Here is a 15318-nt window from a genome sequence, read left to right as displayed (position 1 = left end):
GCACGAGTTGAGCCCCAGCTTTCACAGCTGTTGTGACGTCATATCACGTGGTGCGCCGATGTAGGTCAAGTGGCAGCTACGCGGCCGCGCGCGGCGCAGCAAGGAAGAGCTCGGTTGTGCGGCTAGTATGCTTCGCATAAAAGGCACTAGGGCTACCCATGGGTACCTCGACGGAGAGACTGCTTGGGTTAGGAGTACCTAACAAATGGATATAACTAATGGAAGCGGTGCGCGCCTCTCAAATTGAGAGACTTAGCCCAACGGAGACAGGCAGGGTAATCCTAGCGACAGTAGGAATAAATCCCGAAAGAGGGGTTGCAATGAAAGTTGAAATCGACAGGGAACGAAAGAACGCCTTGGTAGTCCCCCTCTTCCCGAAAAATATGCACCCGGAGTTCAACGTAGAACTCCGTTAGGGCGCTCGGCTACTGATCCATAGTTCCCGGGTTTGAACCCGGCCGCGGCGGCTGCGTTTTTATGGAGGCAAAACGCTAAGGCGCCCGTGTGCTGTGCGATGTCAGTGCACGTTAAAGATCCCCAGGTGGTCGAAATTATTCCGGAGTCCTCCACTACGGTACCTCTTTCTTCTTTAACTCCCCCCTTTATCCCTACCCTTGAGGCGCGGTTCAGGCGCCGGAGGAGATGTGAGACAGATACTGCGCCATTTCCTTTCCCAAAAAACCTACCTTTCCAATGTCTACGTTACGCAAATGTCGGATTGCTAAATTACGATAGTGCGAATGCTAAGGAAATGCAAAAACAGCAATCATGTGCTGTGCTATGGCAGTACGTGTACTTTAAAGAACTCCAGGTGGTGGTAATTAATCCTGGACCTTCAACTAAGGCGTCTTTCATAGTCAACGTGCGGCTTCGGAACGTTGAACTCCGCACCATTTCGCCCCGTTTCTCCCCTGTTTGGTCCTTTTCAAAATGGCGGCAGCTCGAACCACCAGCTTTATTATTTTATGCAGCAGTTATTTCTAGACACCTCTCTGGTTTTTGAAAAGCAAAAACATTTTTTTGCAAACAGTAGTTTTGTTTACTTGCCCCCTGTAATGGATACGACTATGCCTCAAATTGGCTACGGAAGCAGCCGTCCCAGGTCCGACTCTCCCTCATTCTCGCCCAAAACGGCATCAGCGCGATCGATATGAACATCCAGCGTCTTTGCTCTCGGCAAATTTAACCGTAAGTTTCTCCCTACAGCGCCTGTAATCCCTTTAAAATTCTAACTACTGCACCAGAGCAAGGTTACTTAACTTGTTTTACGCAACTCAAGCACGCTTGACGTCAAACACAGTCGCCTCCTGTGTTCCTATCCAGGATGCAAGCTTGCGTTGTTGTTGTCATTTGCTGGCTGTATCAAATTGCGTCTCGGAGTTCCGTATAAATTGGGTTCAAGGCCCTCCGACACCAGGACATCTGCGCGCTGTCACTCTTTTGGGCACGACGCCGTACTCTCCGAAACTCACGGCAGACTTCCGTGGGGCGCAGTGGGGCCTGGTTTGACTTTAGCCCAAGGGTGAACCGCACGAGTCGAATTTAGATGTCTCCGTTAGCACGTCTTTGGTGATCGTTCAAATTATAGCGGGCGTTGAGGCGATATGTCATGCGTGCACCTTTGGTGATGTTTAATTTTCTCTTTCTTCATACCTTGGCATCGTCTCTGAACACGTCCCCATATTCGCCGACTTGACGCTGCGCCGACAAGTGAGTTATGTTTACCTGTTCCAGCGCTGCTAGAGTGGCCAGCTGATAGAGAAAATGACAGAGTGTGTTCAGTATCTGTTTATGAGGACTTAACGTCGTTATCGGAACTCAACTAGTGGACGTTGCATGCAGTGATTATCGCAAGTGAGTCGTGGTTAGTGGACGCTCATGAACCCCCCTAAAAAAATCAGAACTTACCATCCAGGTGTAGATGAATGTGTTAGCGTTTTGCGTTTGACCTGCCGTTGTATATGTCCCTGTCTAAGTCATATGCCCCTTGTTTTTCAGACAGATCGTCGCGGAAATGAGCAGGTCAGCCGACACAAACGCTACCAGAAACGGGGTATGTAGTTTTTTTTTTTTATTCTGTATTCTGTATACTGTATACATAGGCCGGAGGTGATGCATTCTGTGGGTTTCCTAGTTTAGTTTCCGACGGTGAAAAAATAGGGTTTTATTTTTTGCAGTTGCGTTTTAATCGTCACATTTCAATCAAATATGCAAGCGAGTAAAACTCGAGATGTCTATGTGTTGTTCTCTCACCGTAAATATCATTTTGCGCTTTGACTGCCTTGTCTATGTGTGTTAAGGCCAAACGGATTTTGCAAGCATCTGTTATATTGGGGAAGAACATATGTCGAGACCGAATGGCTGCTTGGTTTGAAAAACTTAGATTTATTTAAGTAAAAGAAAGAATCTTGGTGCATTCTATGTGAAAGTTAGTTAAAAGCAGTTTTGCTTGACTTTCATTGCTTTTCAGCTAAGACCTGCATGTTATCCAAGTAGATAAATAATATAGAATACACTTGTGCTCAGCACATGAATTGAGAAGGAAGCATGATCACTGTATGCTGCTCCAATGAGCACAGCAGCTTCCTATTTATGCAAGCACTTGCTTCATTACTTCATGGCATTGCTCTCTTTTTAACCAATAAATAGCATAACAGACAGTTGTGGACTTAAAGAAGGTGTGGTCAGTGATCAGATTTAGCTTGCTTAAATGTGTAATGGATGGGTTTGATGGCACAGCTATCAGTGGCCGTTAATAACTTTAATATGGTTCACGCCATTAAAGCCTTTTGTGCTCTGCAATTACTCTCACTGGCATGGTTAGACTATTAGCTTTCTTGGCTTCATTTTTGTAGTGAAACACACAATAGAGACCTTTACATGCGGCAGTTGCATTTTTGCATGCAGTGCGGTCTACTGTTAAAGGGAACATGTGATCACATGGCCTCTGCCCTTTGAAAATTACTGCCGGCAATAAAAAGTGGCACCAGGTAGATGTGTGGAAAGACCAGCCAGGTGTACTTAGTGCGCATGCACCTTGTGCCGTCAATTCTCACCGGCTTTCAGTGACAGCCTATCACAAAGCATGGTGGCCATGTGATCTCATGTTCCCTTTAACAGAAGACCATACTCTACATATGATTGATATTTGAGAACCAGCTATGGCACTTGTTAAACTTTGGTGACCGCAATGTTATTCTACCTTTCACAGACCATTTTTGGTACCTTTCTGTGTACTAGCCGGCTTCCATGCATGCTTTAGTGGCATATCAGTGCTTTCTGGCTACCAAACCAGACCACCTCAGCAGTCAATACGTCCAGTGGCAGTGAGTTTAAATGTGACATTGTTTGTTTTCAGAATTTGTGTAGAGAATATGAACCATCTTTTGCTCTTTTTGGCCATCGTTAGGGCATGCCAGATGAGTCTCAAATTCATTGTAGCAACTGCCTTTGTATCAGTGGTTCAATATCTGAAATTTCTCATAAATTTGAATTTGCCCACACTTCCTGAGTTTGGGTGTATCCTGCTATTACAGCTGCCTTCACAAGACAGTCCTCCTGTAAGACCACATGTCCCCCACTGCATGATAAATATCATTTAGTGTGATGTGTTTGGGTGTGCAAAAAATGCTGAGTGCTTCATGACACCACTGTAGGCTCCTGAGCAACTACAAATCGTGTGGATTTTCTGGCCTCTAATATATTAATATAATATAATATATATATTTGTAAAACTGTCAGGGGTAGACCAGTCTCTAATTTGAGTGCTCCCTGCTGGATTCAGGAACTTGGTGATGTGTCACGATTTTTGTTAGTCCCGTTTTCTTTTGTCACATTGTCATTTGTGTCCTCAGGTGCCTTACCTTTGATTCTTAGTCGCCCAGGCAGTGTTTAAAGGTACTGAACACTGAATTTAAAGCACCTGATTTTGTTTTCCCCACAGTGCTGTGCTTGCTGTCTAAGGTGCTTGATTCTTCAATGGTCTTGTTAGAAATTCCGCAAAATATTTTCACCGAGAATTTTTCAGTCGGTGCTTGCACCAATTTTATACGTATCCGGATACTGTAAAGCATGATCAGCGAGCGCAAGGGCAATTACATGTCAGCAAAAATGCTGTGTCAAAAACTAATCTTAACCTCGCCCGCAAGACAGTAATCAGACATTTTTAGTATAGAGTCAGTTTCCATTCCCAAAACCCTTGTGTCCTTTTAACAATCTCGAGCCTGACTGGGAATAAAAGAAACTCGATGGACATGAGGCAGACGTACACTCTGAACGAGCCTGACTGGGGGTAAAAGCAACTCGACGGACATGAGGCCGACGTACACTCCAAACAAAAAGGAGTAATCTGTCCTCTAGCACTCTCCATTTTAGCTTACTCCCTCCTTACTCCCATATAGGCATACTCTTGTTTAGAGTGCAGCGCGCTATACAAAACAAATCTGCACTGCTCGCTGGCCTTGCTCCCCCTCCCAGATTGGTGTCAGAAGGACCGCGCCAGCCGATGGCAAGCTACACAAGGCCGGCATGCCATCCGGCGGATCGTCGGACCCAGCCAGGCTCCAACTGCTGCGCCAGCGGAAAGAGCAGCAACAGCTGGAGCCGAACAGTGGTGTGGGGCAGCAACAGTCGGCGGCCATTCTCGCGGAGGCCAAGCTGCTCAACCTGGCGGGCATCACAGTGAGGACCAAGCGGCCAGAGGCGACCCGGGAGGAGAAGCACATCAAGGACTTTGCCAGTGAGCGCCACCGGCTTGCCGGCAAGGTCAGTGCACATGGTGCGCTTGTTTACTTGTTTTTTTTTGTGTGTGAGTTTGACATATTTAATTGCGCAATGAACCTACTTGCATTGTGAACCCAGGCACCACTTTTCTCGTTGACAGTTTACTTTTTTTTTTAACCTTGAGTAAAAAACGTACACATGACAATCGGGGACCATGCTTCAGCATGTTTGCTTGATGTCGCCGCAATTAGCTGGCATCATCGGACGGTCACAAAGTTGTCGAATCTCACTATGATACAGCGAACACCTGTGAAGCCAGTGATGCTTAACATCATGAGGAAGCAAATTCTCGACCATGAGCTTTTGTTGAAAATAGATGAGAGGACAGATGGAGGAACGCACGATGCGAAATATCGACTCTTAGAAAAAAAAATTGTGGAAACTTTTTCTTCCCCGCTTATTAAACCATCTCTCCCAAAATTAATGTCAACTATTCTGGAAAAAAATCGGGTTCATTATGCGAGTAAATGCGGTATTAGTTTGTTTTTGCAGGGAAGTCATTATGTTGCCGCTGTGGTAACGATCGATCGAGATGAGGTGATGGAGCTGTTGGCGGGGTGTGTTTCGTTGTCAGTTACATGTGCCCTTGTTAGCTATGGTACAGTTATTGCACATAACTGTTTTGTCATGTTGTGAATGTTTTGAAGAGGTGATGTGAAAATTGAAAGAATTGTTTGGGAACCAGAGGAGTCTTCGTATGGTTGCAATTCTCCAAGCAATTGCTAATTGGTGTTTTTATGTTTGTTTAACTGCTACAGTTTTTTCAGTGGGAATGTGGCTAATAACATACGCTGCGCGTTACTTCAGTTATTGGTGCACATGCTGCAGCATTCGTATGTTGCGACAGGGAGCCACTCTCCCTGTAGGCGTTTATCAATTTCTCATCATATACGCTCCCTCGAGCTGTAGCAGCACTGGGAAATGCAAAATATTTTGCAGCTCTTTGCAAGAACATCACAAGTTAACACTACTTTTATCTCACTTTCTCTGCACTGATATATGTAAGTAGCTTGGGGTTATATCTAGCATGGAAGATTGGGGGAATCACTTGCAAAATTTATGGAGCCCATTTTTTTACCTTTTGGTGCTTACATTTTTTTTTGTCACCTAAAATGTACCTCTTTAGTACCCTTTAGCACTTTTCACAACTCTGTAGTAGTGTTCGTTAGTGTATTCTTTGGTAGCAGTTCTTATTTTGTGAATAAAGTGATTTAAAAAGAAGCAAAAATTCCAGAAAGTGCAGTTTTTGCTGGAGGCTTTCAAATCCAGTTCTTTAACATAAATGTGCCTTCTGCACTGCTGACTTCAATGCTCTGTTATGAGCCAATTCCAAGCGAAAGGGACAAATGTGTAAAAGAGAAAGCTAAATTGTAAAATTTTCTTTGCAAATTCTACTGTTTATCGTAACTGCTCCTTGGTTGCATTATTGTCCCAAGTTCCATTCATGCAGCTTCGATCAAACAATACCATTGCTTCAGCATAATTTATTATTATTGCTTCTGAAGTCACACCCACGTTAAGCGCCACGACCCTTAGCAGCGTCCGAATTAGCGCACGCCAATGCCACACACATGCGTCGCCGCTCACACAGTCCTTAGCAATCTCAATTATCCAGATTTCCGAATTAATTAGGGTCAGGTTACTGAGTTTTTGCTGTAACCAGGTCTGTTTTGGGGGCAAAATTGTGTCGTAATAAGCACCTGATCATTTCATACTTAATGCAATCCGGCGCATGAAGAACTGTACGCACTTTCTCACCATGTCTATTATTCTGTGGGTCTGACCACACCAGATCTGACCACGTATATATTTCTAGCTCTGAAACTGCTGGTGTTGAGTATGTGGGTGCTTGAAACATGTGGTATAGTTAATCTGTCTTTGTAGTTTAAGTTGAGGAGACAAGGATGACTGGATGAACACACTTATGATACAAGCCAGCAGGCTGTAAGACAGCGCTTAAACGTAAGTGCAAGAAGCGTAAGTGTAAAACAGGACAACATGTTTTGTGGAAGCCACACCCCTCATAGACGGCAGTTTTCGTGCACTGCGGCCACTGTGATTGCCACGTTTCTTCAGTCTGTACTGCAATGGGATGCTGCGGCTTATTCCCACCCGTCCCTAGCTTTCGTAAATTAGACTCTTGATGCCAAAAGATGATTTGTAATATCTTCTATATGCATCACTTTTGAGTTTTCTCTTCTTTCCATTCTCTATTATGGCTTTTGACAAATATAGAGCTTAGCTCCTTCATGTGGGATTCGTCTCCAAGCCTGTCTGTGTTAGGTGATTTGGAAAGCTGTTTTTTTTTTGGCACGAAGCAAAAAAAAAAGCAAGTAGCTAGTACTGACTTGATGCTTGGATGGCATATGCTTGGCCTTGATTTTCATCTCGTTGCTCTCACTCAAGAAGGCTGATGGTGAGAATGCCAGTGCCAAGTTGGCGTCGCGGCAACTGGCAGCACCGGCGTCGCGACCAGTGGCGCCACTGATGTCGTTTGCTGGCGATGCTGGTGTAAAGACACAGAAGAGTGTGGGTAAGCTTTTCTTTTGGCTCTTTCATTCTTTCTTGCCAGTGTCGTCATTTTTCAGCCATCCATAGCTAGATGCTGCCGAGGCTGCAATAGCTTGTTTCATGGCTTGGAACTTGGATCTAATGTTGGATTGATGTATAAATGCTGACATATATGTTCATGCATGATAGTGTAGGCAGTGACCTGGCACCAACCTCCTTTACTTGTAATAAAGGGGTAATTATTCATTGTACCCTTGGCTTAAAAGGAAAGCTACTGTACAGCTTTCCCAGAAGAAAAGGTAAGGTGTTAATAAGAGTCTGGATGCAGCACACAAAAGTGCAAGATGTCGAAGGCGGAAAGGTATGAGCAACATGCCTGTAAAGCATTGTAGTGCTCTTAAGAAGTTTTATTTGCAACTAGAATTTTTTTTTTTGCCTTTGGTTTTTAAAAGTCAATCTCTGCCAGGTGGAAGTTTCTTGTGACTTCCAAGTAACTTCCAATATATAGTCATCACTGGTTATTCCTGTTATGGGGAGACACTGGTCTTAAAATTTTTATTATTAGAGATATTGTAATGAAATTAGGTACATATGTATTTCTTCCTCCTGTTTTCAAAAATGCAATTAGTTTCAGCTTACTGCAATTAGTTCTCAATTTATGAAAACGTAACTGAAGCCTAATTAGGTAATTTCTTACGGGTCATTAAGGCACTTTCCCTCAACATTTTTTGGCTCCGATTAAAATGTAGCCGTAGCCAAAGACCTGCCATACGGAGCTATGCTATTTACATTGTTATTAAGGTACATCATCATATAAAAATGTTCAATTATGTCGATGCTTCTCAATTCTGGAATATAATTAGCTGGTATTATTGTTCACAAAATTTGATATGTTCAACTTAGCCGTATAAAAATGGCATAGCTCCACAGTTCTATTTTTTCTGAATTCAACGGTGTAAAATTTATTAAAATTGCACCACAAAAACATTCCGTAAGGCTAGTGACATTGGCAAAAAGTTCCGTAAGGCTAGTGACATTTGCAAAATAAATGAAGCTGAGAAAAATCGCATTTAAAGTTTTGACACTGACTACAGAAAATTTTTGGTGGAATCTTCAACAACAGATTTTGTTTAGATGTTCCCTATCCGTATCCTTACAAACCAAAACAAATAGTGTCTTATTCCATCCAAGGAAACTAATAAAAAAAATGTTGAAGGTGTAAACGGGATGAAGTTGTAAAAAAAAATGATTTCTCATCAAGTTATCGATAGATTTTTAGAGACACTGGAGTGCAGGGCTAGAGTGTTGAGCTCTAAGGACAATATTTTGAATCCTGGAAACTGTTCTTTGAGAGGCCTAGCGGTCCGGAGCCAAGGAGATCCGAGCCCCCACCATGGCAAGCAGTTGGGTGGTCCTGAAAAGGACCGTTGGGTGCAACGCTCGACACGTCTCCTACTCTGTCTTTGAGAAGAACCACCTGGTTGTTAGGTGCACGCTGCCCCGTGCCGCTGGAGAACGTCTTCATATCAGTTCAGGACTGTAATCTTCAGTTGCTCCCGTTTTGTGCCACCTTGTCAGTCTCTCTTTCGTATTAGTGCTCTTTAGCTGAGCGCCATTTGCGTTGCGCAAACGCAGGGCATCTTTTTCTAGGCTTCGGCAAACAAGGCAGCCACCAACAGCATAGCCCTGACTTGCAGTGATGGATTCATTAGTTGCCCTCCTTCCTTGGTTGTAGATGGTAATGGCCTCAGTAGCAGCCCGCTTCACACTTTCCAAAGAAGCATTCCCATTCTTTGAAGCTTGCGTCCAAATGAGAGAGTGTAGGCTCTCACTCGCATTCTGAGTCTTTCCTTCACTGCACCGTGCCAACAGGTTCTCATCGCTGAGCCGTGCAAACACTGGCTCCAGAGCAGCCCCAACACAAGCCGGGAGGCCACTCTTGTCTGGAGGTGGAAGTTCACCATTGACCAAGCCTCTGTTGAACTTGCACCAAAAGTCAGCACTCTCAGGGCACTTGGAGTGGTTGGGGACATCATCTGTAGAAGTCATGTGCAGGAGTGTAGCTTCCGCTGCCTTCTTCATGTCTGGAACGTCATTACTGTTGCTGCTCAGGGCATAGCCATAGTAGTTGGTGATCATGATCTTGGAACTGTGTCCCGCAGTGTCGTCAGCGAGCAGCGGGGTTGACGTTCCCGGCAGATCCAGCGAGTCCGGCACCGGCTCTAACGCAAATCCCGACGGCGCACTTGGGGCGGATGCCTTCGGCTTTTTGTTCCACGCCCGTTTCTTACGGCTTCCAAAAGATCATTGCGTGCACGGTTTAAGTCGACCCATCTCCCGTCATCTTGATCGCATGGATTGGATTGGATTGGATTGGAAAAACATTTCATTTTGTCAAGGGCTCGGTGATCGGAGGGCCGTGTTAGGTAGGCCTAAAACTCCCGGCACAAAACAGAAACACGGCGCATCGAGAAAAAACAAGCGCAAAAGGAGGCGCCGCGAAAGCGGCAGCCATGCTCGGGAAACGCAAAAGAGAGAAAAAAAAAAGACGCGCCGGTCGCGCCAACCAATGGTAGGCCAGGAACGGTGTGCACAAGCCATCAGCTACTTGTGCGGGAGAGTCAGATTTTTTTAGATATTCCCATTCTGTATCCACGGCGAGCGTTGCCCCGCGCGCTATAGAGTTTTACTATTAACTAGAGAAGAGAGCTGGCGCCCCCCGCCTATGGGAGTTTGCATGTAGCTTTCTCGAGACCACCTGAGCCACCATGGGCGCTCTAAGCATCATGGGGCGGAGAGCTACCGATTGCAGAACCACAACTTTTTGCTAAAAAATAATGAAAAAACAAACATGTTCGATAGTCAGAAATGCCCTAACATTCAATATTCTGTCTATAATTGTAACTAACGAGCAGAAAAGCATGCAAATATAAAGTTTGTCCAAAATACACCATGCTTGCTCTCCTATTGGCCAAGCATTGCAGACTACAAAAGCAATATTTCATGCTTAACAGGCACATTTTTAAAATGAAATATGTTTCGAAAATTGTTCACCTTCAACATTTTAAGAGGTTTTTAATGGCACTTCGGAAACCAAAAACCTTTTATTGGCGTTGTGTGACTGTTGCGTTTTCACTGCTATGGCTTTTGCGCACTACGTTTGCGACAAAGTCGTCCGCACCTGGATGGAACGGGAAAACTTCAGTAACGCCACTCTCTTCCTTAAAAAAACCGACTTTCCCGCACCAAGTAGCCCATCTCCCATGATGCTTTGAGGACCATTCGAGGCTCAGGTTCAGCGTCGCCAGCTTTCCTCTAGTTAATAGTAAGAAACTCTATGCTCGAGACTACCTCGCCACCATGGACGCTCTAAGAATCATGGGGCAGAGAGCGACCGACTGCAGAAACCACAACTTTTGGCCAGAAATTAATGAAAAAAACAAATGTTGTTGATAATCAAGAATGCCCTAACATTCAATATTCCTGTCTATAAATTGCAACAAACTAGCAGAAAAGCATGTAAATGTAAAGTTTGCCCAAAATAAGCTATGGCTTATCTCTGCTATTGGACAAGTATTGCACACCACAAACACAATATATCGTGCTTAACAGGCGCACTTCAAAAAAAAAATGTTTTTTATAGAAATGTTGTCGCATGAACACTTTTAAGAGGTTTTTTTTTAGCAGCATTCGGAAACAGAAACCCTTTCATTTGGTGTCTTGTGCGTTGCGTTTTCAGCAACATGGCTTTTGCGCACTACTTTTATGCCGAAGTACGTCTGCGTGCGGAGTGCGCCATTGGATATGGAATGAGACATCTCAGTAACGCCACTCTGTGTTCCCTGAAAAAATCTGACTGTCCTGCACCAAGTAGCTCATCGTCCCATGATGCTTTGAGCACCCATGGTGGCCTCACGTGGCAGTGCCGCCTAGATTTCCCTCTAGTTTAATAGTAAGGAACTCTATGCAGCACGCAGACGACTTAGCGTAAAAGTAGTGTGCAAAAGCCATATTAGCAAAAACGCAACAGCACACCGACGCCAATAAAAGGTTTCTGTTTTCCGAAATGCTGTAAAAAATCTTAAAGTGTTCATGCGACGCCATTTTTTAAAAACGTATTTCTTTTTACTTTAAAAGTGCACATGTTAAGCACGAAATATTGCAACAAACGAGACAAAAAAGCATGTAAATGTAAAGTTTGCCTAAAATAAGCGATGGCTTATTTACACGGTTTTCTGCTCGTTTGTTGCAATTTATAGACAGGGTACTAGACGCTAGGGCATACTTGATTATCGAACGTTTGCCTTTTTCATTATTTTTTGGCAAAAAGTTGTGGTTCTGCAGTCGGTAGCTCTCCGCCCCATGATGCTTAGAGCGCCCATGGTGGCTGAGATGGCCTCCTCAAACAACGTCCACGCAAACGCAAAATATTGGGAATTGTGCACAAAGAAAGCTTCAAACCAAGCCCAAGATGGCAGCGATCGGCCAATTTCAGCGTCATTAGCGCGCGAACTAATTTTGCCCTTCTGTGGGCAGTTTGTGGCTGCCGTGGTATATTGAAAGCATGTTTTATCCCATTCCCCAACCGAATTTAGCGTTAATAATTTGAGAATAGGTGCGCGAAAGGTCAAACTTCCCGAAATTGAGTTTTGCTCAAAATCGTTTTGACCATTTTTGAGTGTTCTAAGACCCGCGTCTGCCCTTATTGGCAGTGAGTGTTTCAGTAGTGGTGCTTGATGGATAGCATTGTAATGGACATTAATTTGTAGTCGAGCACTGAGAGCGGTTACTGGCTCTTAACTGTTAAGGTTGCTTGACTGCTTGAGATAAAACAGGTGGATATAGTATTTTCTCTCTGTCCTTTTCTGTTATTTTTTGGTAGATCGGGGGCCCTTTGGCATGGCTGTGGATGAAGGAAAGGTTTCCTGGGACTTTGTGCCGGAACCTCCTTTGATGACAGACCCAAAGGTTAGTCTTCTGGCTTTTCTGCCAGGCTGTGGATGTGGCTTTGGCAGTGTTAACAGAAAACCGAGAACAACTTATTGCAATTTTTGTTCATAGTAAAAATCGATTCTGTGGTCTTTTCTTTTTTCTTTGATGTTTGTTTGGCACCAAAAAATGCATTTCTTGCCGTTGGAAGGGATTTTAAAATGCGAACATCCCCCCCCCCCCCCCCCCCCCCCCCCCCAACCCACTTGAATCAAACTCAGGACATGCAGACCACTGACTGATCACTGAGTGATCACTGACTGATAGTGAATGGTGACATAGCCTGGCCTCGAAGATGTGCAAAAAAACCTGTCATGACATCACCACATTTTGCTTGCAGAAATGGCCGCTAGTGGCTGTGCTCTTTTTACATTTTTTGTTCATTTCCAATCAGAGCTTCGTTTTCATTGAGCGTAGTCTCTTTTTGATTAGATCTCTCTTATCTCTCAATAGAGGGCAACTCCAGTAAGTGGGCTTTCCCACACGTTACTGTTAGCCAAAGCAAGGCAGCGGAGCTCACGCTCAAAGAATTGCGAAGGTGGCAACATGAGTGGTATGGGTGGGGGCATTATCAAACACATTATGCAACATTATGCAACTGATTGCTCTCGCATTACAGTTGTTTCATCACATGTGGTATGTGGGAAAGCCTGGTTTTGCGGAATTATTGCATGAGATCCAAGCCTGGCAGTGTCCGAATGCGACCGGTCCATGCGAAGAACACGCAGTGATTTCTGAAGAGTGCTTTGAAAATTGCAAAATGTCAATTTGGATATGAACCGAGTAACAAGCATATTTGATCTGTGTTAAATTTTGAATATATGCACAGCCCTAGTTCTTAGCAATACTTCATTTTGTGGTTCTTTGTGACTCTTTTGACCTTTGGTAGGCAGCAAAAGGTGTAGTTATTACTGCTTTTTCTTGCCACTGGTTTTTGACGTTGATGATGATGTTGGGAAAATTATGGGCTCTCTGATTGCTGGCCGCAAATAGATAAAGGCGTGGTCTAGCATCAGCTATATTCAAATACGAAAAAAGTGCTGGATATTATTGCACTTACCTTGTCTAAAAATGCAGCCTGTGGTTGTAAAGCCTGCATTTTATTTTTTGGTCTTTGGTAGCTTGTGAAGCCTGGGATTTCAGTGATCGCAGCTTCTTTGTCATTAGAATGCGATGATCATTTGAAATAGATCTCTTCTAGTTTGTCCTCGATGTCTCTAGAAAGGGGGGGGGGGGGGGTGGCTTTGAAATGCCAAGGAATTGCCAAAAAATTATAAAAGCTCTGTATCCTCTTGTATGCCTCATTTTATATGCTATTCCGAAGTTTCCTCGCTGAAATCGATCAGGCAGTACTCTAAAAAAAATTGTGTCTTGAGCCACGACGGCTGTGCGTTACGGGGAAATGCTTCAACAAAGGGAGTTTTTCTCCTTTACAGTTTTCTGCTTTGGTGTTCACCTTGCGGAGAATATTTATACACAATTGATTGATCTATATCGGCCCCGTTTCTCTTGTTGCACTCGTAGAGCTGTACTGTCTGTCATGAAATTGTTTGTTTTCAGATTTGTAAAATTTCTTTTACAGTGTTGACCGCTTACTATGCATTTAGCTGGGGCCGCAAAAATCCGCACTATAGCAAGAATGTTGTTTTTTTCAGGTTGCAATACGGGCCAGATAGGGAGGTTTCCTTTCAAAAATGCTTTATCACTGAACAAAAAGCAACCCACTAAGCCCACGGAAAGCTTAAATTAGTTTTGCCATACCAGATACAGCGCAATCGCGGAAAAGTGCAGTAGAAGCGATTTCATCATGGAGTGGGGTGAGTGGTAGATGGATGCTGTGTGCAAACAACGTGATGGCTGCTGTTACTTGAAGCTTAACCAGTTGGGTGATTAGGAAAGACAAAGCTTGAAGCCAGTACCTTCGACTAATGAAAGTACTAGTGTGTGTGTGGATTGCAAAGCGAAATCGAAAAAGCGTAACCTAAGCAGCGGAGTGTCAGTGATCATGGAAACGATTCATGCTGTCGCATTTCCATCAGATCGACCAACGATCCCCACGTAAGTTTTTATTGTATTTTGCGAAGTAAGTGGCAGCACACCTCAGAAGCTTCCAAGTTGCAAAGGGAAGTGCACTTGCTGTTCTGTGCGTCATCAAGTGGATTTCAAAACTGCATTATAACTGGTATTTCGTTTTGCGTGGCCGCATTTTAAGTGGCCTGACTTTACATTGAGACCTATGGGAGGCAGACTGGTGGCTAGCAAAAGCCATATGATATCCAAACCTGTACTATAAGGTTTTGTTATAAGTGGTCCCCACTGTATGAAATTTTCTTCTCCTTGTAAATTAGTCGACGGACATGGCATTGCAAAAATTTATTACCAAAACTCGTGCTTTGTGAAAAAAAAAGATTCTAAGAATGCCTTGACCTGCAGCATGCGAGTAGGAATACAATGAGTGTCGAACCAGTGTCGTGCCACATTTCCTTAACTGTGCAGCCTTTTTGCAAGATTCGGAGGAAAAATATGTATTACGTATTTACACGGTTGTAAGTTGACTCGAATGTAAGTCGACCCCCCAAATCACATGTCTGAAAAAAAAACACCGGTGGAGCGCTTCAAAAACGAAAATTTATTGCATAGATGGGCTATTCATCCTCACTTGCGTCATCTTCAGTGGTACTGCTGTCGTCGTCGTCTTCGCTGCGATCCCACAGCACATCATCCTCCATGGAAAGCCCGCACTTCCTAAATGACCGCACCACGACATTGCGTGGAACGGCCGCCCAAGCGGAAATCACCCACCCGCACACAGCCGCCAGGGAGGCTCTCTTCACGCGCCCCGTTGGCGTAAGTTCCCGCCCTTCTGCCGCCAGCCACTCGTACTCACGCCGGAGCAAGTCCTTGAATGGCTTGTTAATGCCAACATCTAGCGGCTGCAGCTGCCCCGTCAGACCGCCGGGAATCACCAGCATATCTGTATCTTCTTTTCGGAGCTCTGCCTTCACTTTCGCGGTAAGGTGGCCGCGAAATGAGTCC

At 44.3% G+C, this 15318-nt stretch overlaps 1 protein-coding gene across 1 annotated transcript in view; it reads left to right on the top strand.

Moving 5' to 3' along the window:
- The first annotated feature begins 1119 nt into the window (after positions 1-1119).
- Positions 1120-15318, top strand: part of LOC144103859 (gamma-tubulin complex component 2-like) — a 48946-nt gene continuing 34747 nt past the window's right edge. The window contains exons 1-5 of the mRNA XM_077636562.1: positions 1120-1188; positions 2003-2053; positions 4477-4764; positions 7189-7315; positions 12176-12261. Coding sequence (XP_077492688.1) covers positions 2015-2053; positions 4477-4764; positions 7189-7315; positions 12176-12261 — 540 coding nt within the window. The 5' untranslated portion in view covers positions 1120-1188; positions 2003-2014. The remainder of the gene's footprint in view (positions 1189-2002; positions 2054-4476; positions 4765-7188; positions 7316-12175; positions 12262-15318) is intronic.

This window comes from Amblyomma americanum, chromosome 9 (genome assembly GCF_052857255.1).
Source record: "Amblyomma americanum isolate KBUSLIRL-KWMA chromosome 9, ASM5285725v1, whole genome shotgun sequence".
NCBI classification, from domain to species: domain Eukaryota; kingdom Metazoa; phylum Arthropoda; class Arachnida; order Ixodida; family Ixodidae; genus Amblyomma; species Amblyomma americanum.
This window is presented reverse-complemented; position numbering and strand designations above follow the sequence as displayed.